Raw genomic sequence first — 23,568 nt, forward strand, 5'->3', positions numbered from 1 at the left:
TCCCGGAAGATCCCACATGCCGCGCAGCGGCTGGGCCCGCGAGCCATGGCCGCGGAGCCTGTGTGTCCGGAGCCTGTGCTCCGCAACGGGAGAGGCCACAGCAGTGAGAGGCCCGCGTACAGCAAAAAAAAAAAAAAAAAAAAAAAAGAAATATACTTTCTAAAATCATTTATTTTGCCCAAATTATCCAACTTTTCTCACAACTACCTCTGGTAATCTTCCACAGTCCTTTATCTCTGGCTTCGGGGTCAAGTGGTGCTGACAGTGAGTAGGAAAAATGAAGGAAAGGGCACTGTAGTGAGAGGCTACTGTGGGAGATACTCTACCCTCTGAATTAGGAGGAAGCAAATATTATAAGACAAACTAAATAAAATGGCCTACATTTAAATATGGACTGGGATGGTCATTCTCTTGCAGATGCACAGAACCAAAGAAGCAGAAGTCTGCCTGGTTTTCTTCCGGGAGCTTCAGACCCAGACCACGGCCTTCACATCTCACCTTCCAATCCAGGGAACCAAGTGTGGCAGCGGGGTCCCCCTCCATCAGGGAGTCTCCCTCCTGGTCTAGAATATTTAAGCCAGGTGCTTTTATCTCTCTATTTCTACTAAGTGTTTGCCCTTAAAATGAATATAAACTTGATTTCTTGCCTTTCAATCAAGGCTGAAGACTTCAACAAATAACTTACTGAAGTGGGAAAAGCGTTATAAATCATGAAATGATAAAATCTGTCTTTTATTTATTTCTATTATTTGGAAAGAAGTTTTTTTCTTTTATGGTCACTTCTAATTTCCTTATTTAATTGTCAGAGGAAGAACACTAAACATTTTCGATTGAGCTGTTTAGCACATTTATCCTTTTACTGCTCATTGCTCAAGGTGTCAGCAAATTTAGCCTGGAGAAACTGTCTAATATGTCTAGTCACCTACAGCTATTTAATTAAGGACATTGAGTACTTGTCACTTTTTTTTTTGAAGATGTTGGGGTAGGAGTTTATTAATTAATTTATTTATTTTTGCTGTGTTGGATCTTCGTTTCTGTGCGAGGGCTTTCTCTAGTTGTGGCAAGCAGGGGCCAGTCTTCATCGCGGTGCACGGGCCTCTCACTGTCACGGCCTGTTTTGTTGTGGAGCACAGGCTCCAGACACGCAGGCTCAGTAGTTGTGGCACACGGGCCTAGTTGCTCCGCGGCATGTGGGATCTTCCCAGACCAGGGCTCGAACCCGTGTCCCCTGCATTAACAGGCAGATTCTCAACTACTGCGCCACCAGGGAAGCCCTGAGTACCTGTCTTAATCAAGGCACATAAATGGTATAAAGCCTAGTCCCTCTCACCCAAACATTCTGCAACCTCATTGGCAAAGACAAAAAATGCAAGGCTGGGTACTAGAGCCAGATAAGCACACAATTTTAATTTGCGCAGGTGTACAGAGAAGAGAAACGTTGCTAAAGATCAAAATACTCAGGAGAGACTTCTGCAATGAGTTGAGAGTTCAACATCTTCAACTGAATCTCAAAAAGGTGGATGGAAATCCGAGAGAAAATCAGCCTATCAAGTTAGCATTGTCTTCTGATGCTCTTGCATCTCCAGGCCAATTTGCTTGAAAGATCATATTATCATTAGATATAGCCACTGTTCTAGTCACTGGAGGGTAAGCAATGATTCAAGCCTTATAATAAATCAATCAAGAAATATTATCACCTGAATTCTATGGCACATAAATAGCAATTGATATTTATGTATATTATTGTTGCTTTTGTATTTATCCTACAAAAGATTAGAAATACACTTACACTAATATTGAGATGTCAGCACATCTGCTGCAATTTTCAGCTTGTTTGGCACTCTTTCAAACTATAAAGTCTATCTCCTTTATCAAAATCAAATCTCTGTGTTAATTCCCTTAAGGTGCAAAAGATTTCTGTTATGCCTGATAGGGTTTAAGCTGCACACAGCATATGTTCCTGGGAAAATGTTTATAATTGCAGATGCCTTCTCCAGAAACCCACTGGCAGACAAATGTACTTTAGAGACTGGAGAGCTCAGGGAGATATGTAAAAGAGCTGGAAAGGCTAACCTACCATCTTCCATCTGCAGGAAGGATCAGCTGTAAGAGCTGACTAGAGTTGATTAACTGCTGCAAGCTGTTTGGGAATGTTGTCAGACAAGGTTTCGCCGAGTATAAAAGTGATATACCAGTGCCAGAGGGCTGAGGTTTGATGATCACATATGGTCATCACATATTCTTCTTCCATCCATGAATGATGACACACCCGGAGCCAGATGCTTGACATGAATACACTTTTTTCATATTTGATAGAGATATGAACCCGTTGGCTGCAGTTCTAAAATGAAGTCAATTTTCCAAACGTATACATTTGGTAATCTTTTTCAGAAAACAAAAACATGCCACAAATTGGTGGATATTTTACTTCAAAGGGAAAGGAAATTTATAATCTTTATACTAAAAGAACACTAATTTGCTTTAAAGTGGTGCATATAGAAAAGGATGAATGCACATTTTGAAAGTTTAATACTACTAGTTGTAAGAAACATATATATAAATAATTTTGTGAGTTAACTTTTATCTAAAACCATAAGATTAAATAAAACTATGAACATTTGAAAATAGTACATGCTTCAATAAACAAACAGGAAAATATTCAATAAAAATCCTTCTAAGTTAAAAAACTCAAAGTAAAATTTTAAAAAATATCATCTACTCTCCTTTAATCAAGATTATCCAATGACTACTACTGAAAATCATGTTTCCATTAATAATTTGAAAATAAACTCCCAAACGGTGTGTGTGTGTGTGTGTGTGTGTATACATACAAATGTACATGCACATACTTATATGTCTAGACATGTATATATATACATATATGTTGTTCATGTAGGTTAAACTTAAGAATAAAACCAATACATTCTCTTTCCAGATGGATTAACATGTTCATAATAGTCAATAACATTTTATCCTATAAGCATCAAAAGATAACTATTATAATTTAGTCACCTATAGCTACGAGTAGTGAGTCAAAGTCTACAAGGACACATGTAAAGATCCCATTTATTTTGCTACATGTATTAAATGGAATCAATGATACCTGTAAACCTGATAAATTATACATAAGAATTGATTCTTAGTTACATATCCAAGGCTGTAATTAGGTTTCCATTCTATACCTTTCATTTTTTTTTTTTTTTTTTTTGCGGTATGCGGGCCTCTCACTGTTGTGGCCTCTCCCGTTGCGGAGCACAGGCTCTGGACGCGCAGGCTCAGCGGCCGTGGCTCACGGGCCCAGCCGCTTCGCGGCATGTGGGATCTTCCCGGACCGGGGCACGAACCCGTGTCCCCTGCATCGGCAGACGGACGCTCAACCACTGCGCCACCAGGGAAGCCCTATACCTTTCATATTTCAGGAGTCCTTTACTTGCCCTGACACCCGAATACATGACACAATCTCTTTAGACTTTCCAACAATTCCTAGTTCATCAATTAAGAGCAAAAGATGAAAAGGGCTCTTTTGGACCATGGTTTATAAGTGGCCCGGGGTGATTTAAAGGAAACTACAAGAACAACCAAAACCAAGACCCTCAAATCCAGGAGGTTTGCCCACAGAGGTAGATTAAGTCAAATGTTATTACAGAGGATGGGTGAGTATAAGAGTAAATAGGGAGGAGAGGTACTCAGAAGTCCCATAGCATCACTTAAGACTTGTTTCTCCCAGTTCCTAAGATTAGTTTAGTGATGTGGTACAGCAGAGTAAAGAGCACTTCAAAATCAGCGGCATTACTGCCTGTGTTCAAATCCCAGTGTAACCACTTATTGATACATGCTCTGTGATCTTGAGCAACCTACTTTCTCTCTCTGGGATTGTTTCCTTAAATGTAAAATGTAATGATATCTAGCTCTCTGATGTGTGTGAGGACTAAATCAGACACTATGTCAAAAAATCTGGCACAGTGACTACCTCATGGTAGTCATTAAATAATCAACTGCTATTATTAGGTATTAGAGAGGTACAACTTCCCTTTTCAATTAATAGTCTCTAAATTTCAAGGCTGAAAACTTGATCCATGACACAAATAGTCAAAGCTCCTAAACACTCTTAGCTTCTGCCCCCATACTCCTTCTCTATCTCTAAGTTACTCCTACATAGATCCACTGCTTAATAATCATGCATGTCCTTTTGAAGCTTACCCCTTCTCTTTCCTCAACCCTCCATTTTCCTCAAAAGAGGAGAACAGAACTAACAATACTACACAACAAAGACCGATTCAAATTTTTTTAAAAAACTTTGTCATAGTTGTTAAAATATATTTTAGAATATCTTAAATCATAAATTTTGGAAAAAATATTTTTGTGAATCTTAAAATGGAGGTCACATGCACTTTTATCAATAATAAGACTTAAATAGAAGAAATGATAGTTTTTACCTCCACCTCAAGATATACAAGGAGAGGGAAGGAAATAAGGTAATGTCATATTTTCTGCGTTTGTAATGCCCAATCAATTCCAACTGTTAGTATTGATTACTTTCATTTAAAAGTTATCAGTGAGTTTATTAATGTGAAGGGAGAATAAAGTGAAGAAAATTTTAAGGCCAGATAGAAAATGAAGCATTTCAAAAAGTAATAATCAGCATTGTATTCAGTGTTCATGATTTTACCTTAGTGAATCTTCAAGTATTGAATATCAAAATGAAAACATACACAAATAAAATTCACTCTAAGAACATATTTTAAATATTTCCTTTAAAAAGCAGTTTGTACTGTATTCTGTTTAATAAGTCACTTCTCAACCGTGGCTACTTTATTTCTGTAAATTAACTTTATTTCTAATTAAATAGGCAAGTTTTAATGTGTCATGCATTTAGTGGCTTAACTCTTTTCTGCTTAAATTGGTACTTTGTTGGCATCAGAAGGATTTCTGGGTTTTTTTCCCCTAGTTCAAAGGAAGATGTGAATGAGAAAATTTTAAAGAATAGCTTTTTTCAGCTTTAACAAAGACGTTTCATCACTGTGAGGAATGAGTTACTGCATGACAGAGTGAAAGCAGAGTTATAGGGCTGAGAGGAGAGGCCATGCATGTAGGTGATTACTGTTTTGTTTCATTTTGGTTCATTTCTTTTAAAAAGAGAGGGAAAGAGAGAGAGGTTTAAAACCTTATAGGCATTCTTATTCAGATTGTTTAAAAATATTCTCAAAGGTATTGTTTCCAAGAGCTACACTTTTATCTGATTACCACAGAAAATAACACAGAGCTAATCACAGTTGTTAATGTTATTCTGGGCAATTCTGCCTTGAAATTTTCAGGGTTCTTGTAATTTTTAAATTTTACTTGAATAAAAACCATGTTATCTTCTTTTTCATTATAAAATGTGAGCTGTTTTCAACCATTTCCCTCACAGAGAACATGAAAATCACCTAATTTCAGGTAGCCTAGTAAACAGGTTAATAGTAATATCTGCAAAGGTTTTCAAAGACCTGTGGTGTAATACTTTTTATTTCCTTTATGTCATCTTTTAACAGTTAGACCTGATAATTATACATCAGCAGGTGGAGCTTCTTGGAAGTAAGTATATTATATTCTGTAATTATTAAAACTGTTGAAATGTTTTAAGTTTCAGAAGTTTCATTACATCTAAATATTTTATAAATGATAAAGCTAAATGTTTAAGATAGATTAAAAAGAGCACTAGGCCTATTTTTTAAAATAAATATTGAAAGTAAAATTATTAGTCTGATATAGATAAACATAAAAGCATACAACTCCCCAAGTCTTTGATGATACTGTTATTAGGAATCTAATATTATTTTTAATCTTAAAGTAATAAAAACTATTTGGTCATTTCCATGGCTGCTAATAGTTTAAATTTTCTTAATGCTGTAATTTCAGACATGGAAATCAAGGTTGAGACTAAATAACAAAAAATCATCAAAACAAAATATGTTTTATCATAGTGTCAGTGATTCGTCAAATAGGCAAATCATTTAACAATACACAAATTTACAGTGATGACTAACTGAATTCAAATTAATCAAGTATTTTTGTCCTTAACTAAGATATGTCAAAATTGTAATAGATAGCATGCAGCTGTAGATATAATACCAGATAGAGATTTTAGACAAAATCATTACTATCAGTGTGAGTTGTCCCAGTAAATTCCATAACAGTGATAGAATTATTATCTGAGTATTTGATTCTTCTTTACAGCATTGCTTCCCTAGTTGAAAGTGGTACTATATGTGTCCAAGTAGGTCATATATCTGTAATCAAAATTTAGTAATTGCACAGCTTTGTCCTCAGAGTTTACTTTGATTTTTATGCCTAAATCCTCAAAATTTCGAGCACAGAAGTAGATCTGCCTGAATAAGATACCATATACTTAATAACTGATCATACACTCTGTTTTCTTTTAATAACACAACCATTTTTACTCATATAAAGTTTTGATAGTAAGCAATAAGCATGATTTTGATAATTTTTTTTTTTTTTGCTCCATTAGTGATACTTGGCACTGAGACCTCCAACAAATATGAGATTAAAAACCACTTGGGACAAAGAATTTACTTTGCAGTGGAGGAAAGCATCTGCTTCAATCGTACTTTCTGTTCCACACTGAGATCTTGCACTCTGAAGATCACCGATAACTCGGGTCGAGAGGTGATTACAGTCAACAGGCCCTTGAGGTGTAACAGCTGCTGGTGCCCTTGCTACCTACAAGAGGTTAGTCTTTGGCTCTGGGTGTGCTTGTATTTTTCCATGTTTGGGAAGATCAGAAATTATTTCTTAACTAAATGGCATTCAATTAACCTTTCAATTGGTTGAATTAGAATGTTGCTCCTTTAGGATCAGAACAGCTTGAGGATTTGGTGATTCACTACATTTTTTTCCTTTCCAACCAAAAACTATAGTGGCTTCTGTGATGTTAATCGGTAAAGACAGCTCATGCATCATGTAAATGAGACACATCCTCCTGAATCTCTGTATTAGCCACGTAATTGTAATAGTTATAAGTTCCACCATTAAGCAAATCTACCCTTTTTCTTCTCTTATTGGTGCAAAGCTCAGGGTTTGCTGACTGATACTAAACTGTTCTAAAGTATTCTCTTGGGTAGGTATTATTTTTAGTACAGAATCTCAGGTTCTATTCACCCATTTATGACAAACTTCAAGGTTTAGCAAAGACTATGTTATTGTTCTGGAGGGAATCATCTGATTCTTATATTTTTAATATATAATAGATTTTCATCACTATTTAATAGATCTATAGTAATAACTTTCATTGACATGATGCAGCTAAATTGATATGGAAAATATACTTACTTTGATGTTTTTGATATCATAACTCCTCTATAAGTTAGAAGGAATAGATTATACTCTCTACATTTTGCAATTGAGGAAACTGGGGCTTAGAGTGGAGGTGCCTTACCTATGATCACACATCTAGAAGACACAATTAATGGGACTTGATCCAGGTGTCTTTATTCAAGCCCAAGCTTATCTATTGAGGACCTATGTATAAATAGTCTATTTAGCACAAAGGGAAATAGATAGTAATATGGAACTCTCCTTAATTAGAGAAGTTTCTCACAATATATATTGAAGCTAATTCTCCATGTATAGGCAATTACCTGGCTAAGTGATAGGATTGCTAAGGTACTCATATACGGAGCCCAAGAATTTTTATACTTCTACTGGGGATATTCAAGATCTAATATGCCCCAAGATGCTAAACTTAGTATAATCCAGAATATATGCCCATTTGAAAATTTCTGATAATTGATATTTTATTTCAAAGTAGCCCCATGTCATATAACTTAACCATAAGACGCATCCTAATACTGATTAATATGTTTTTTAATTTGGTTAAAATCACATCAGTTACTTTAAAAGTTATCCTAGAACAAATCTATATAATTCTAAGAAGACTTGTTGAAACCTCCTTTGTCCATCTGAAAACACTACAGACATGCACATAAGACTATGAACTTAACAAATAAGGAAAGACAAAAGGAGATCAGATGATGAGCACTGGTTTGATCTAAAAGCAAATAATGTTCATCATTTTCACCCACTTCCAGCTTATTTTACAAAGTATTGGATTTAGCTACATAAATATGTTGAATTACAATATTATGGACAATAAAGAAATTAGGGGAATAAAGGGTGATGGAGTAAAATACTAAAGTCAGCCCGGAAAATTCAAGTGCTAGTCTTTAACACTTTGGACAAAATGAAACAGAAATCAAATTGGTGTGTAACAACTGTAACTCTGCAAGAAGCATTTGTTTTTAACTGAGCACAGAGAAGCTAGAAGTTGACAATCCAAAGAGAAAAAAGTTCATAATAATCAGTAAGTGAGACTTAAAAATAGATGTGTGTTGTGGCCACAACTGAGAGGGGATAAATATGAAATACCTCATAGGAAACATTTTCAATGTTTGACCAATTATTGTACTTGGAACAAAATGGCAAAGAAGCCAGTGTCCCAGGGTCAGAAAACAGCTTTGGGATAGGTTCTCCTTAGGGAAGGAAGATCAAAGACATGGACGTTTAGTGCATAAGGCAGGACACATATCTATACAGTGAATTTCTTTGTTTCTATAAATTATTTAAAAAAACCAGTATAACATAGAAGCAGATATTTAGAATCTTTTATATACTGTTTAGAAGTAAGCTGACATTATAGTAAAATTAAAATACAACAAACTTAGGAAATCTTATTTTATTATCTCTTCTTACAGTTAGAAATCCAAGCCCCTCCTGGTACTATAGTTGGTTATGTTGCACAGAAGTGGGACCCCTTTCTGCCTAAATTCACAATCCAAAACGCAAACAAAGAAGATATTTTGAAAATTGTTGGTCCTTGTGCAACATGTGGCTGTTTTGGCGATGTGGATTTTGAGGTATGATTGACAAAATGAAGGACCGTTTCACTTAGGTCCTGATTTTTTGCAACATAATTCAATTTTTAAAATGTTCAAATCATGAAATATCTCTGAAATAAATTTAGAAAATTATATATTTGTGAAATAATGTAACAAGTAATATTGTACATGCCAATAACTCATAATTCCAGAGATAGTAAGTTCAAGAATTTTTTTAAAACATACTACAAAAATTTGATTTATGTGGAATATAGCGCCTATGGTATAAAGCAAATATATTTAGTTCAGAATCACCAAAATTACATCTTCTTTCCTACATCCCTGGTGGTAACATATCCAGTCCTGATCTCAAGAGCACACTCCATTAAAATACCATTAAGTTAAAAGTTATGTTCATAAGACTTGCTAACTTCATTTTGTAAAATAATCTATTCTCATATAAACATATTTGTATAAATTGGATGTTAAAAAACAGTAATTACTTGCAAATTCAATGTATAAGAATATGAACTATCTTAACAGATTTTCCTAGAGGATATAGTCTAATTTAAAGTATGTCTTTCTTTTTCATTTATTCACTCCATTCATTCATGTATATCCCACATAGGACATTAAGGTTCTAGGATTTCAGGGAACACTATTCACCTAGAATACAATGTACATTTTGCAAAATGAGCTGTCATAACTCCAGCCCATGCCAAAAAGACTTGGTATAACTTTCTTAAGAGTAAAGGATAAAAATATGCCCTATGATTGAGGAGAGTTTAAGAGTTTTATTATTCATGGTATAGACACGGCCTAAGTAACTTTCTCTATTTTCTATCCTCTACTCCCATACAGAAAGTGAAAGTTTATACTGAATCACTTTCAGCCTTTGAATGAGAAACAGGGCAAGCAAATGAATAGTGGATAAAGTTTAGCTGTAGATTCTTTCTAGCTGAAAAGAACTATAGACTTTTCATGTCAAATTAGTCTGAATTTCCTGTGTGGTACATTAGCCCAGAGAATTTTTCAAATGAAAAATAGGACTTAGGGTTAGTTATAAAGGAATGACCTAGTAAATATCTGAGTATAATATAAAAATGAAATTGAGCAATGAGTGATAATATTTAAACATATTAGTAATTATAAAATCTTAGCAATAAAAATTAAAAGGTTATAAATTGTACTTAGAAATTATTTTTTTCTAAAAAAATTTCTTCTAAAATATTTCACAAACATATTTTTTTTCTTTTTTGATGAAGAATTCAGATTTAAAATCTGGACTTCAGGTAAAGGAATCATGGTTAGACCATATAATTGAGACTATGTACCTGCTGCCATCTTGTGGTAGCCTGGCCTCAATTACTTGAGGCTATTAAATTCTCAATCTGCATACAAAAACAAAAAGAAAAAAATAAATAAAGGAATTACAATGGATTAAAAAAATGTCAGAAAAGCAAAATTCCTGAAGAGTAAACTGGAAAGTTAAATCTACAAACCTATGCTTATATAAAGGAATGAGTACCATCAAATTGTCATTTAAAGATGATGAATAAAATAATTCCTATCTCTCATGAAGTAAATATATGAAGAAATGTAAAACCATCTGTATCACCTTCAAATTTACAACTTCTTATTTTCTTTTCAAAGGTGAAGACCATTAACGAAAAGCTTACAATTGGGAAGATTTCAAAGTACTGGTCAGGATTCGTAAATGATGTCTTCACCAATGCTGACAACTTTGGAATTCACGTTCCTGCAGATCTAGATGTGACAGTCAAAGCAACCATGATTGGTGCTTGTTTTCTCTTTGTAAGTGCAGTCTTAAAGAGTAAAGGTGATTTATTTCTTTCCTTTTCCCTTGTTGATTATTATAGAGCCAATCCCGTTTTACACAACATTTACCCCAAAGATTAAGTTTAAACATAGAAGGCTAGTTTGGGGCCAACATTCTTCAGAAGTCAGAATGTACGAGCCTGCATTTCTATTAGGCAGGCCTCCTCCAGTGGCCCTCATACCCCCTCTTCCTCGAGGACTGATACCCCGTCCACATCCTACTCATCATTTCTCGAAACCTGAGTTATCCTTCTCTTTCAACTTTAATTTAGACTTTTGGCTTACTTTCACTTTCACTGAAAAATATTTAAACTTAAATATCATATTATTTATCCTACATAAAGTTCAGGACTGCTTAATAGCTTACCAAGGAATTAGGTGATATTCAGAATGTGAAAAGTACTGTTTTCTTGCCCTTCCAATATGTACATAGATACATGAGTAGACAGAGATGAGTTAAGATGTATCAGTTTCTATTATTACAAAGATATGATGTCTTTGTCCTTTCTTCTCAACTTCCAATTTCATTAAAAAACATTTTCTTCTAGATTGGTGATAGGAGAACAGAAGTCAAGTAATACCAGTGCCAAAGGTATTGGCCTTTGGTCTGGTTTTCTTGACTTTCCTTCTAATATCTCCCTCATTGCTTACCATCTTCAGTGCATTCACAAAAGCTCATGGAGTTATAAAATAAACCTACATTCTTCCTCTCATATTTTGTTATTCTTCAGGGTTTTAGGACCCTAATCTTATGGTGATATTAATGTGTGCTGCTGTGGGGAAAAAAAGGGGTCCTATTTACTTAGTCTCTTCTAGAGACACTTGGGAATTATATGAACTAAAAATAATTCCCTGGTAACATCACTGATGGATACTTAGAGTTTAATTAAAAATATATATTAGGGGACTTCCCTTGTAGCACAGTGGTTAAGAATCCGCCTGCCAATGCAGGGGACACGGGTTCAATCTCTGGTCCGGGAAGATCCCACATGCCGCGAAGCAAGTAAGCTGGTGCACCAGAGCTACTGAGCCTACGCTCTACAGCCCGTGAGCCACAACTACTGAGCCCCCGTGTGAGCCACAAACGTTGAAGCCCAGGCACCTAGAGCCCGTGCTCTGCAACAAAGAGTAGACCCCATTTGCTGCAACTAGAGAAAAGCCTGCACACAGCAATGAAGACCCAACGTAGCCAAAAAAAAAAAAAAAACCAAACAAACAAACAAAATATATATATATATTAGAATTTTTTTCTCCAGCAGCTTTAGAGAAACTATTTTAACTTATTCATTCCCTATCATTGGTAGAGGTAGAATTAATGTGTAGAGAGCTAGGTTTCTATACTTACTAAGTCATCACTTACCCTCAATTCCCATTTTCATCTACAGATCTAACCAAGTCTAGTCAATCTTGACTGTCACCTAATACTTTTTCAATTTCCCACTCTCCTTACCTGTTTGGTAAGGCTTTTAATTTGCCACTTCCTGCTCACCCCTTCTATTTTTTGACAATTTCTGCATTTCAACACCAAACATGTCGGGGATCATGTGCATGTATGCACATAAAGGCACGTGCGCATGCACACACACACATGCCCTTTTCCCAAAACCTTAATTTGGCCTTTCTGTTTAAACCCCTTACTTGATATTTATATTAAAAATAGATTAGCTTTAATCTGCCCTACTGACCTATTTTATGTAACAAGCTGGTGGCAAAAATGCACTGTCAACAATTCCCTATGCCTATAAACTGAAGAAGTACTGATCTAGATAACATCCGAATAATCTGAAAGGATAACTTCTTAACTCCAGTGTCTGAGGGAGAAACACACTCACTGAGACTATCAGACAGCTCCCATCCATTGCTTTTCCTTTCCTTTTGACCATAATATCATAAAATATTTGCACTTTTTTGGACAATATAGCTTTTAAGATAATTTGTCACCAAGAATTGTCTTTATTGCTGTCTCCATTTTGTTACCTTGTGGTGAGAGATCTTTAGATAGCTGTTGGTGTGAGGATATTCCCCGATCCAAACAGCAAAATTCACAAGTGTAATCTTATTATTGGTCTCTTCTTGTTTGAGGCTACCACTACACAACACACAACTCTGACCCCTCCCCGCCAAAGTTCCCTCTGGTATACTTCCTCAGATGACTGCCGAGTAACTGACCACAAAGTCTATAATGATATGTCTACCTCTTGTTTAAAGGTCAGAGTCTATTACAACTTCCCACGCCGACCCAGACTGCCCTACAATCTAATTCTAAAATGTCTTGATCACCCTAAATTTGACTGGTGATACCATGCTGATTCAGATAAGATTTCCAAGTTACTTGTACTCTGCAAATTAGACATCTAAGTGTCATGAAGCGAAAAACTTTGATTTCTCTTCTACTGATAAATCACATGTTCCTGGAGCACCACTGGGAAACATAATTGCTTTATGTAATCAAAGCTTACATGTGAGACTCTTGTTGCCTTTTTGTAAATTCACTCATATTCCATTTATTTATTTGTAGGATTTTATGTTCTTTGAACATTCACTTGCTGGATTATAACAAGCAAGATGACAAAAACAATAAAATATGCAGAACAGATTTCAGTAAGTAAAAGACAAGTTTAAATGATCTCTTTCCCTTTGAAGAGGTCTATATTTGATGCTAATTCTTTTTCATTTTCTTCTAGAAATCCCCTGGGCTCTGGATTTCATTTCTGAATGGCTTGAGTATTGGCTTTTTTTGGTAACAAAATGTTAATTATTATATTTATTAAAGCATAATGTAATGAAGCAATTATCTGGTTGTGAATGCATGATAGCTAAAGACAAGATGACTGGCCCTAGCAGAGTGCCGCTTGGAGAGATTACCATTCTTTCTTTTTATCCTTTTGAAGTTATTGCATGGTAAGCATGAAAGATGAGAGCTAAGGCTTGCAGCATCACTGATGAAAATTCAATGTTTAGAGAGTACTTTGAAGTTTTTCTGGTACTAGGGCTGGTTACTAATCAAAAGGACTCGATTTCTAAAGTATTTTTTCACAAATAATCTTTTTTGCTTTGTTTATTAATCTTCTTATTGTAGTGAGACATTTTTACGTTATGTTGGAAAAGCTAAAAGTTGGGTAAATAATACGTTTAAAGATGAGACGGAAGATAGATGAAATCAATTTGTTCTAGTGGCAAAAGGCACAGTTACAGTCCATAAAAACGATAATATTTACAAACCAAAGCATGTTTTAAATACATACCCGTGCTAGGGATTTAAATAAGCATATTAATAGACTTCTAAGTTAGTATCAATAAAGCAGTGGTATAGAGCAGGAATTTTATCTATTTGCAGTAAAAGTTCAGTCAAAAAAGGGATCTGAGGCTCTGAAAAATAGACAACTCCAGGCTTTAAAAACAAGCAAACAAAAGCAAACAAAGAAACAAAGCCTTAATACATGAGGCAAATACAGATGTCAGGAAACACAGCCAATTCAATCAAGTAACACCTTCCATTTTAATGTTTTCATAGTCCTCCAGATTACTATGTCTAGTTGTCCACACATTTCCAAAGTCCATTCAAAAGGAAAATCTTTTTTTATGAATGACAATAGTCCTCTCCCCTTTTCAAAATGAGGAAACAAATTTGTTTTAAGCAAAGCACCATGTAGGCACTACTTTAGAATTACACAAATACTACCCAAATATCTATCCACATATAAAGATGTTTAGAGAAACTCTAGAAATACCCCCACTTAGTAAAGGGAATGTGTTCCAAGCATCTGTTACTAAGTTAGTTGTTTGGAATTAGGAATCTATCATCTAGAAATAACACTGTATGTGGTAGATAAGTTCCCTAAATAGTCCTCAAATATCAATTTAGTTCTAGGTTCTGGGGTAAGGGCTTTAGGTTGTGTAAGATGGAAAGGAAAAGAGTCTCTCCTCCATTTTCTGGTTCAGTTTCCTTTAGCAGGAAACTTCTAAGTGTAAACTTTTCTGAGAGCCCCCTGGGGCCTGCAGGAACTATATATTGCCTCAAGCAACCATCAGTGACCTACTGGCGGGCAGAAGAATTTAAGCACTAACCACCAAAAATTAACCATGCTTCAAATCACACACAACCTTTCCCCGAGTCGCCCCATCCGCTTCTTCAGCAGAACTGCTCTCACCTTCATGTTGGGAGCAGTGCAGTCATGGAAGGGAACAGAAGTCCTGTGTGCTATGGTAGATGTCACCCTGAGTCTAGCTCTGCTGTGTGCTTGCCATGCATCCATGAACCTGACGTGTAGTCTTTCTGAACCTCCACGGAGTTCCCTTTTGTTACCTTGCAGAGCTGTGGTGATGGTTTAGGGGAGTGCAGAGTGTCCTCCAATTCTCCTTTATCTATTTTAACTAATATGTGTGTGATTTATGGTCATTTACAGCCAGCTAAAGGAAATGGCCATTTTTAAGTTGATGCTTATTAACGAATAAAATGGAGAAGATAGCTAAGGTTTTCTGAGGGCTTACTACATGCCAGACACTATGCTCGCTGTGACTTTCTAGTGGGGTAACAAAATGAAGTAAAACAAAGAAAAATCAGGCAGTATGTGGAAGGCTGCCTGGCAACCTCTCTTTCCCCATGCTACCCTGCCCCCCATGTCCCAAATGTTCTCCCTAGAGATGATCCTGCTTTCATAGCTTTTTCTTGTCCTTTACTTTGATTTCCAAAATGAAAGATTTTTGTAACTGATGTTACAGCAGCAGCACAGCAGTGGTTGAGACTTTCACAGTGAGGCAAGAATTGGAGAAAGAAAACACCATTTGTAAATACTGCCTTTTAATATGACAATGTTTTGGATTTTTAAAATATTTAAATGAACCCTAAAACTAGTGAAAAGAGCTACTTAATACCTACATCTAACGGAGACTCCCCAAGAATCAAAATCCTTCTTAGAATATAACACTCATTTTAAAGTTGGCCGTATTAAATGAAAACCTGCTACAGTATTTGCTCACTCCAACAAATTAGGACCCATCCTTTCTCTCCTTCTTTGTTAAAGATGAAATTGATCTTTGAATGTCTTCTATGTACCACTTTTGTCTTTACCACCAAACATGAGCCCACAAAAGACTAGGGAGACTCTTGCTTTTCAGTGAAACTTTTAATGAAAAGAAAGCAGCTCTAGAATGACATTGTTCCTCACTGCCTTTCCTTGGCCCACTATGCTATCAGAACACAGGTTCCAACCCTGTTTACTCTGAAATATGCTGGGAAAGTCTCGACCAGATTCAAATTCTTCCTTTCATTCATTTTTTCATTAATTTAATAAATACTTCTTGACTCCCTCCTATATGCCAAAAATAGAGTGCCCCCACCTCATGAAGCTTATAGTTTAGTTAAAGAGATGGTTATTAATCCAATGATGACACAAACAGAACTTAGATTTTCAACATGAGAAGTGTTTACAGGAGATAGACAAGGTTCTCAGTAAGGTAGGGGTAGTTGACTTGGTCAGGGAGTGAGGGAATGATGGTGGATTTAATATGTGTAGAATAAGTCAGAGCAGGAGGAAGAATGTTTTAGGCTGAGGTACTAACATTTGCAAAGCTTTCTGATGGAGGAAAAGGAGCACATGATAATCTCAAGTGACTTAAAGAAAGCCAGTGACGGAAGTTCAGACAATGAAGAGGAATGTGGTACAAGATGAGAATGAATGGAGTCTGGAGGCCATGTTGAAGATTTTAAACTCTCTTCTATTAGCAAACCATCTGACAAAAGTTTATAAGGAGAGAGTTGACTGATGAAAGGTTAGATTGGTGAGAGGCCTCGAGAAGGTGCTCATGGACCAATTAGTGTTACTAAAGTAGTTTAGACGACAGCCAATGGTAACTCGGATTAACGTGATGCTCATGTAAAGGGAAAGAAGTCAGCAGATTCAAGATATATTTGGGAGGTAAAATCACCCTTACTTGATGCTGGGTTGAAAATGGACGTTCAAGGGAGAAAGGGGATTTCTGGCCTATAACATTTAGTGACAGAGAGAATATTAGAAGAGGATCTGGTTTGGTGGTAAAGAAAGAGTGTGGGTTCAGTTTTAAACACATTAAACCAGTAATGCCTCTAAGTCTTCCAAAAGGAGATGTCAAATAGGCAGGTGGGCATCTTTTCATCTAGTGTATTTCTGGAGAGAGAGATGAGTTTATGAGAACTATATGGACCCACAGAGATCTGAGTAATCTCTGGTTTACTTCAAAGATATCCCTAACAAATATTTTGAAACCTGCATGGACAATGAATTCATTCATTCATCTAAATAATACTTTATGGAATTACTTCTGTGTACTAGGTACTGTATTAGCAGTGGGGATATTATGCTAAGTGGCCACTATTCCTACTCTAAAGATGCATTCAACAAATACTTGTAAAGTTCATATTATGTGCTAGGCACCTATGTCATCAATAAGTTGCAGCAGGGCTTCCCTGGTGGCGCAGTGGTAGAGAGTCCGCCTGCCGATGCAGGGGACATGGGTTCGTGCCCCGGTCTGGGAAGATCCCACATGCCACGGAGCGGCTGGGCCCGTGAGCCATGGCCGCTGAGCCTGTGCGTCCGGAGCCTGTGCTCCGCAACGGGAGAGTCCACAACAGTGAGAGGCCCGCGTACCGCAAAAAAAAATAATAATAATAAGTTGCAGCAGTGAACAAAGCAATAAAGTACTTGCCCTCTTAGAGCTTACATCCTAATGCAGATAAATAATAAACCAACAGGTAACAAAAATATCATGTAATTATAGGTGATCATAAATACTGATAAAGTCTATCACTCAATATCTAAAATAATAAACTGAATGTATTTCTTGCTAAGGCAAGGGAGGGCTGAGCTTATAAGACAGTTTACAAGCAGAGAACTTACAAAGGGTTTTGGAAAAGTGTGGAGTTTAGAATCTGGAGTATTGGCTTTAGCTATGGAAACAGGTTTACCAGAGTAAGACTGTTGCTGACTGGCTGACTCTCAGACATCTGTTCACTGGATGGAAGCTGTTGCTGATTATCTGATTTTCAGTCTGATTTTCAGGAGTTGATTGCAGGGGATGTTGCTGATTTCCCTTCAGAAGTGTGTGCACTTTTGTAATCAATCAGACTGATTAAACAAGTTTAATACAGGCATACCTCATTTTATTTCACTTCACTTTATTGTATATTTTACAAATCGAAGGTTTGTGGCAACCCTATGTTGAGCAAGTCTAGTGGTGTCATTTTTCCAACAGCATTTGCTCAATTTATGCCCCTGTGTCATAATTTGGTAATTCTCATAATATTCCCAACTTTTTCATTATTATTACATTTATTGTAGTGATCTGGGACTAGTGATCTTTGATGTTATTATTGTTAATTGTTTTGGGGCACCATGAACAGGGTCCATATAAGATGACAAATTTAATCGATAAATGTTGCTTGTGTTCTGACCGATCCAACTGACAGGCTGTTCTTCCATCTCTCTCCCTCTCCTCAGGCTTCCCTTTTCCCTGAGACATAATAATATTGAAATTAAGCCAATTAATAACCCTATAATGGCCTCTAAGTGTTCAAGTGAAAGGAAGAGTTGCAGATCTCTCACTTCAAATCAAAAGCTAGAAATGGTTAAGCTTAGCAAGGAAGGCATGTGGAAAGTCGAGGTAGGTTGAAAGCTAGGCGCTTACACCAATTAGTGAAGTTGTGAATGCAAAGGAAAAGTTCTTCAAGGAAACTAAAAGTGCTATTCCAGTGAACACATGAATGAGAAGAAAGCAAAACAGCCTTACTGCTGATATGGAGAAAGTTTTAGTGGTCTGGACAGAGGATCAAACCACCCAAAACATTCCCTTAGGCCAAAGCCTAATCCAGAGCAAGGCCTTAACTCTTTTTCATTATATGAATGCTGAGAGAAGTGAGGGAGATGCAAAAGGAAAGTCTGAAGTTAGCAGAGGTTGGTTCATGAAGTTTAAAGGAAGAAACTATCTCTAAAACATAGCAGTACAAGGTGAAGCAGCAAGTGCTGATGTAGAAGCTGCAGCAAGTTATCCATAAGACCTAGCTAAGATCATTAATGAAGATGGCTACACTAAACAACAGATTTTCAATGTAGGCAGAACAGCCTTATACTAGAAGAAGATGTCATCTAGAACTTTCACAGCTAGAGAGGAGGAGTCGATGCCTGGCTCAAAACTCCAAAAGACGGGCTGACTCTCTTGTTAGGAGCTAAGGCAGCTGGTGACTTTCAGTTGAAGCCAGTGCTCAGTTACCATTCTGAAAATTCTATGGCCTTTAAGACTTATGCTAAATCGACTCACCCTGTGCTCTATGAATGGAACAACAAAGCCTGGATGACAGCGCATCTCTTTACAACATGGTTTACTGGATACTTTAAGCCCAGTGTTGAGACCTACTGCTCAGAAAAAAAGATTACTGCTCATTGACAATGCACCTGGTCACCCAAGAGCTCTGATGGAAATGAACAATGAGATAAATGTTGTTTTCAGGTCTGCTAACACAACATCCATTCTGCAGCCCATGGATCAGAAGGCATTTCAATTTTCAAGTCTTATTCTTTAAGAAATACATCTCATAAGTCTGTAGCTACCACAGATAGTGTATTCCTCTGATGAATCTGGGCAAAGTAAATTGAAAATCTTCCAGAAAGGATTTACCATTCTAAAAGTCATTAAGAACATTCATGATTCATGGGAAGAGGTCAAAATATCAACATTAACAGGAATTTAGAAGAAGTTGATTCCTAGCCTCATGGATGACTTTGAGGAGTTCAAGACTTCAGTGGAGTAATTAACTGCAGATGTGGTGGAAACATCAAGAGAACTAGAAATAGAAGTGGAGCCTGAAGATGTGATTGCACTGAGCCAATCTCAAAATCAAACTTTAAGGGATAAGGAGCTTAAGGAAGTTTCTTATGGATGAACAAAGAAAGTGGTTTCTTGAGATGAAATCTACTCCTGGTGAAGATGCTGTGAAGAGTGTTGAAATAACAACAAGGGATTTAGAATATTACATCAATTTAGTTGATAAAGGAGCAGCAGAGTTTGAGAAGATTGACTCCAGTTTTGAAAGCAATTCTACTGGGGGTAAAATGCTATCAGATAGCATGGCATGCTACAGAGAAATCGTTTGTAAAAGGAAAAGCCAGTTGATGTGGCAAACTTCATTGTCTTATTTTTAAGAAACTGTCATAGCCATCCCAGCCTTTAGGAACCACCACCCTGAACAGTCGGCAACCCTAGACACTGAGGCAACACCCTCTGCCAGCAAAAAGATTACAACTCGCTGAAGGCTCAGATGATGGTTAGCAATTTTCAGCAATAATGCATTTTAAAATCAAGGTATATACATTGTTTTATTGGACATAATGCTATTGCACACTTATTAGACTACAATATAGTATAAACGTATGTTTTATATGCACTGGGAAACCAAAAAATTTGTGTGACTCACTTTACCGCAACATTTGCTATATTGCAGTGGTTGGGAACTGAACCCACCATATCTCCAAGATATTCCTGCCCAGGTTTTGATTATTATTCTTTGCTATAATGAACAAGCGGTTATTTCCCAGGAGGGTGAAAACTTTATATTCCCCAAAACCATGAAGAAAATAATTCAAGATAAAAAAAAACAGAGATAAATGAAGCTGCTGTTACTTTTGAACAGCAAAAGGAAATAAGGCAGCAATTCATAAGAATATTTGGGAAAAGAGAGTTCCAGGCAGATGGAAAAGCAAGTGCAAAGGCTCTGAGTCAAGAGGCTGCTGGACAAGTTTGAGAAATGCTGGAAGCCAGGGCAGTTGGACTATATTAAAACAAAGGAAGAGAGGTTTGAGCTGCAGTAGGAAAACTGGCCAGGGTCTGGATCATATGGAGTCTTGCTAAGCAAGGTATGGAAGGGTAATTGATAAACCCTGGAATTTGATTGCTTGTAGGATGTAAGGAATATTAAGTACTCATGGATAAAGCCCCAGTTTCTATTGTGGCCATGCCACTCACGAAAACAGGTGCAATTTAGTTTTACAGGTGCTATGATAAAAGAATATACATGAAGGAACAAAAAGAGAAAGAATTAAATACATTTAGGGTGGGAAGTCAGAACCCCTAGAGAGTAGATAACAATACCTGAGATGAGTGTGTGTCGTCCAGGCCAGGTGGGGTCAAAGCCAGGAAGTGTATGGCTGGGAGAACATTCCAAGCCAAGAGCACAGCGTTAAGGCACAGAAGTGAGAAACGTCATTCTCAGCACCAAGAATGAAAAGCACCCAGGAGTTCAGGATGCACCTAGTAAGTTCATAGTTTTCTTGGACAACGAGGCCATACTTTCCCACTCAGCTCTCCTCTAAATTGTAGCACTAGATCATGATTCAAAGAATAGCTTCTTCTCCTGGATGTATGCTCTATGTCTATACTTGACCAAAGCATCCTCTAAGGGCTGTGAAAAATTATCTAGACACTAGATTGAACTCAGAAGCTGAGTCTGAGTGAACCAACAGATACAGGGAAAAACAAAACAAATCAACAAAAACCTTGAATATTCGTCCCTATGCAGAATATTCTGGAGGAAAAAAACTACATCTCACCAGATAAATCACCTATATTTCACTACAAGAGAGGTTTTGATAGATGATCTGAAGAATCAAAGTATAGCCCAGACAGCATATATAGCAGTTCACTGAAATTCTGACTTCTTGGAACCTTAATTAGAGGTTTATATACATTTATTTTAGATTTGTTGTTTTTTTAACCAGAATAAGAATAAACCTAGGAAATAACATAAAATTTTAATACTTCACAATTTACTCATATTTTTCAGTTCTGTCATAATCTTTAATTGTTAAAATTAGAGGGAAGAAATTCTTGTTTATAATAATTTGAGTTCTCAAGTTCAGCAATTTCCCTTACTATAAACTGTGATTTTGTCCTATATCCTAACATTTTGTTTTAGAATCTGCAGATTATCTTAAAAAGAAAAAGGCTTTTTTAATAAAAATTCTCTAAATGCAAATGGATTTTGTCTATTTCTTATACTATGACATTTTTTGCCATAAAAACAAGTGAGCATTGTCCTTAGTGACATGCATGATAGTTCATCCAACTGCCCACGTGTTAAATTTAGACATCACAGATTTAAATAATTTAAATTAAATAATTTAAGGAATCTATGATTTATTTTTAAGAGAAAAAACACAGTAATTAAAATCTTGTTAAAGAAAAGGAGAGCGCAAGAGGGAGGAGATATGGGGATATATGTATATGTATAGCTGATTCATTTTGTTATATGGCAGAAACTAACACACCATTTTAAAGCAATTATACTCCAATAAAGATGTTTAAAGAAAAGGAGAAAAAACACATTAGATCTTGCTGACTGAACCAGTATTTTATGACTATCTGCTGAATATTATCAAAATAATTGAAAATGCATTTTCTGGGCATTTTCTATTTAATTATAAATATCTGGTTTGTAAAGATCTGTTACGATAGAAATATAAGAGATTTCACATATGAAAATATGGCACTTTGTCTGAAACCAAACATGATGAAACAATTTGTTTTATGAATATATAAAAGCTAATATCAATGGGTCTGTTTCAGACATTGTGCTACACTTGCCACACTCAATTCTCATCCAGTTTCAATGCAACACGACAAGGTGATCATTATAAGCCCAAAAGCACAGATGAAGAAAACAATGCTCAGGAAAGTCAAATAATTTGCCAAATTCTACAGAGCTGGTAGCTTTTTGTCTACCTTCTATGATGAGACTATCAGTGGCCAAGAAATGGCAAGAGGCGAAGAACTTTTAAAATACATGGAATGAGAATTCAGAAACCTAGGACAGAAGTATTCTCATCTCTTAAAGACTTGAATAAGTAATATTCTCACCAACCCCATGAGCTATCTCTATTTGGAAAACAACATATAAACAACGACTTAAAATCTTTCATCTATTGACAATATACCTCTGGTGTCATCTTTGTGGATGTCCCTGTGGTTACTATTCTATATAACAGATTAAGTAGGTAATGGGTAAACCTGAAAAAAAATCTCTTCAAGAAAAAGTTTAAATTTTATTGGAGTAATTTTTTTTAAAACTTTGTCAAACATAATCGATTTAGAAAATATTTCCTGGTATCAATAAATCATAAAGGCTATTTTAGTCTATCATTTAATTGTTTTTTAAATTAATTGTAGTATAATCAAATAATCAATAAAAATAATCTCAGGATTCATTTTGGTACCTATACTATATTCACAAGTACTTTGTGATGTAAAATGTAAAATATGTTACATTTTTAAGTAATATTGAAAGCTAGCAGTTGAAAATACATCGAAAGACTAAGGGAGAAATTAAACAATTCTTACTTAAGTAAGCAAGTTGTTCAAAACCTATTTACATATGTACAGATAACATACACTTTTAATGTTTTTCATGCTGCAGATGGCAGCAACACTTCACATTATCAGCTCTGCTTAGCTACACCAGCAAACTCATGGAAATACAAATGTCTATTGAATATTCACTTTGTTCTTTCTGTAATTTGGAAAAGAAAATGTGCTCATTTTGTATGCAGGAGGGTGAAATTTGATGTTATTTTTCCTATCAAGCAAGAAACAAACCATTATGGTTGCATTATGCCCAACATAGAAGTTCAGTAATTACTATTTTTGATGACAAAATATAACTTCACAATTTCAATCAATTTAGTGAATGTACGTATTCCTATTTTTCCAAGGAAACTGAGTAGCACTGTGTTATCAAATAGTTAATTATAGGCAAACATAAAGATTAAGTATACAATTAAAAATAGATTCCCACCTCTGATTTGCTATTTCTCACTTAAGAAATCTAAAATTA

At 35.9% G+C, this 23,568-nt stretch overlaps 1 protein-coding gene across 1 annotated transcript; it reads left to right on the top strand.

Moving 5' to 3' along the window:
* Window positions 1-389: 389 nt before the first annotated feature.
* LOC308617528 (phospholipid scramblase family member 5) lies at window positions 390-13,269 on the top strand (the record flags this gene model as incomplete). The annotated part of the gene is made up of 6 exons (XM_081234719.1): window positions 390-581; window positions 5,532-5,574; window positions 6,509-6,729; window positions 8,751-8,912; window positions 10,527-10,688; window positions 13,231-13,269. The coding sequence occupies 6 exons, from the start codon at window positions 390-392 to the stop codon at window positions 13,267-13,269; spliced, it is 819 nt and encodes a 272-aa protein (XP_081090845.1).
* Between the last annotated feature and the right edge of the window lie 10,299 nt (window positions 13,270-23,568).

Source organism: Mesoplodon bidens, assembly GCF_964165515.1.
Source record: "Mesoplodon bidens genome assembly, chromosome: 5".
NCBI lineage: Eukaryota > Metazoa > Chordata > Mammalia > Artiodactyla > Ziphiidae > Mesoplodon > Mesoplodon bidens.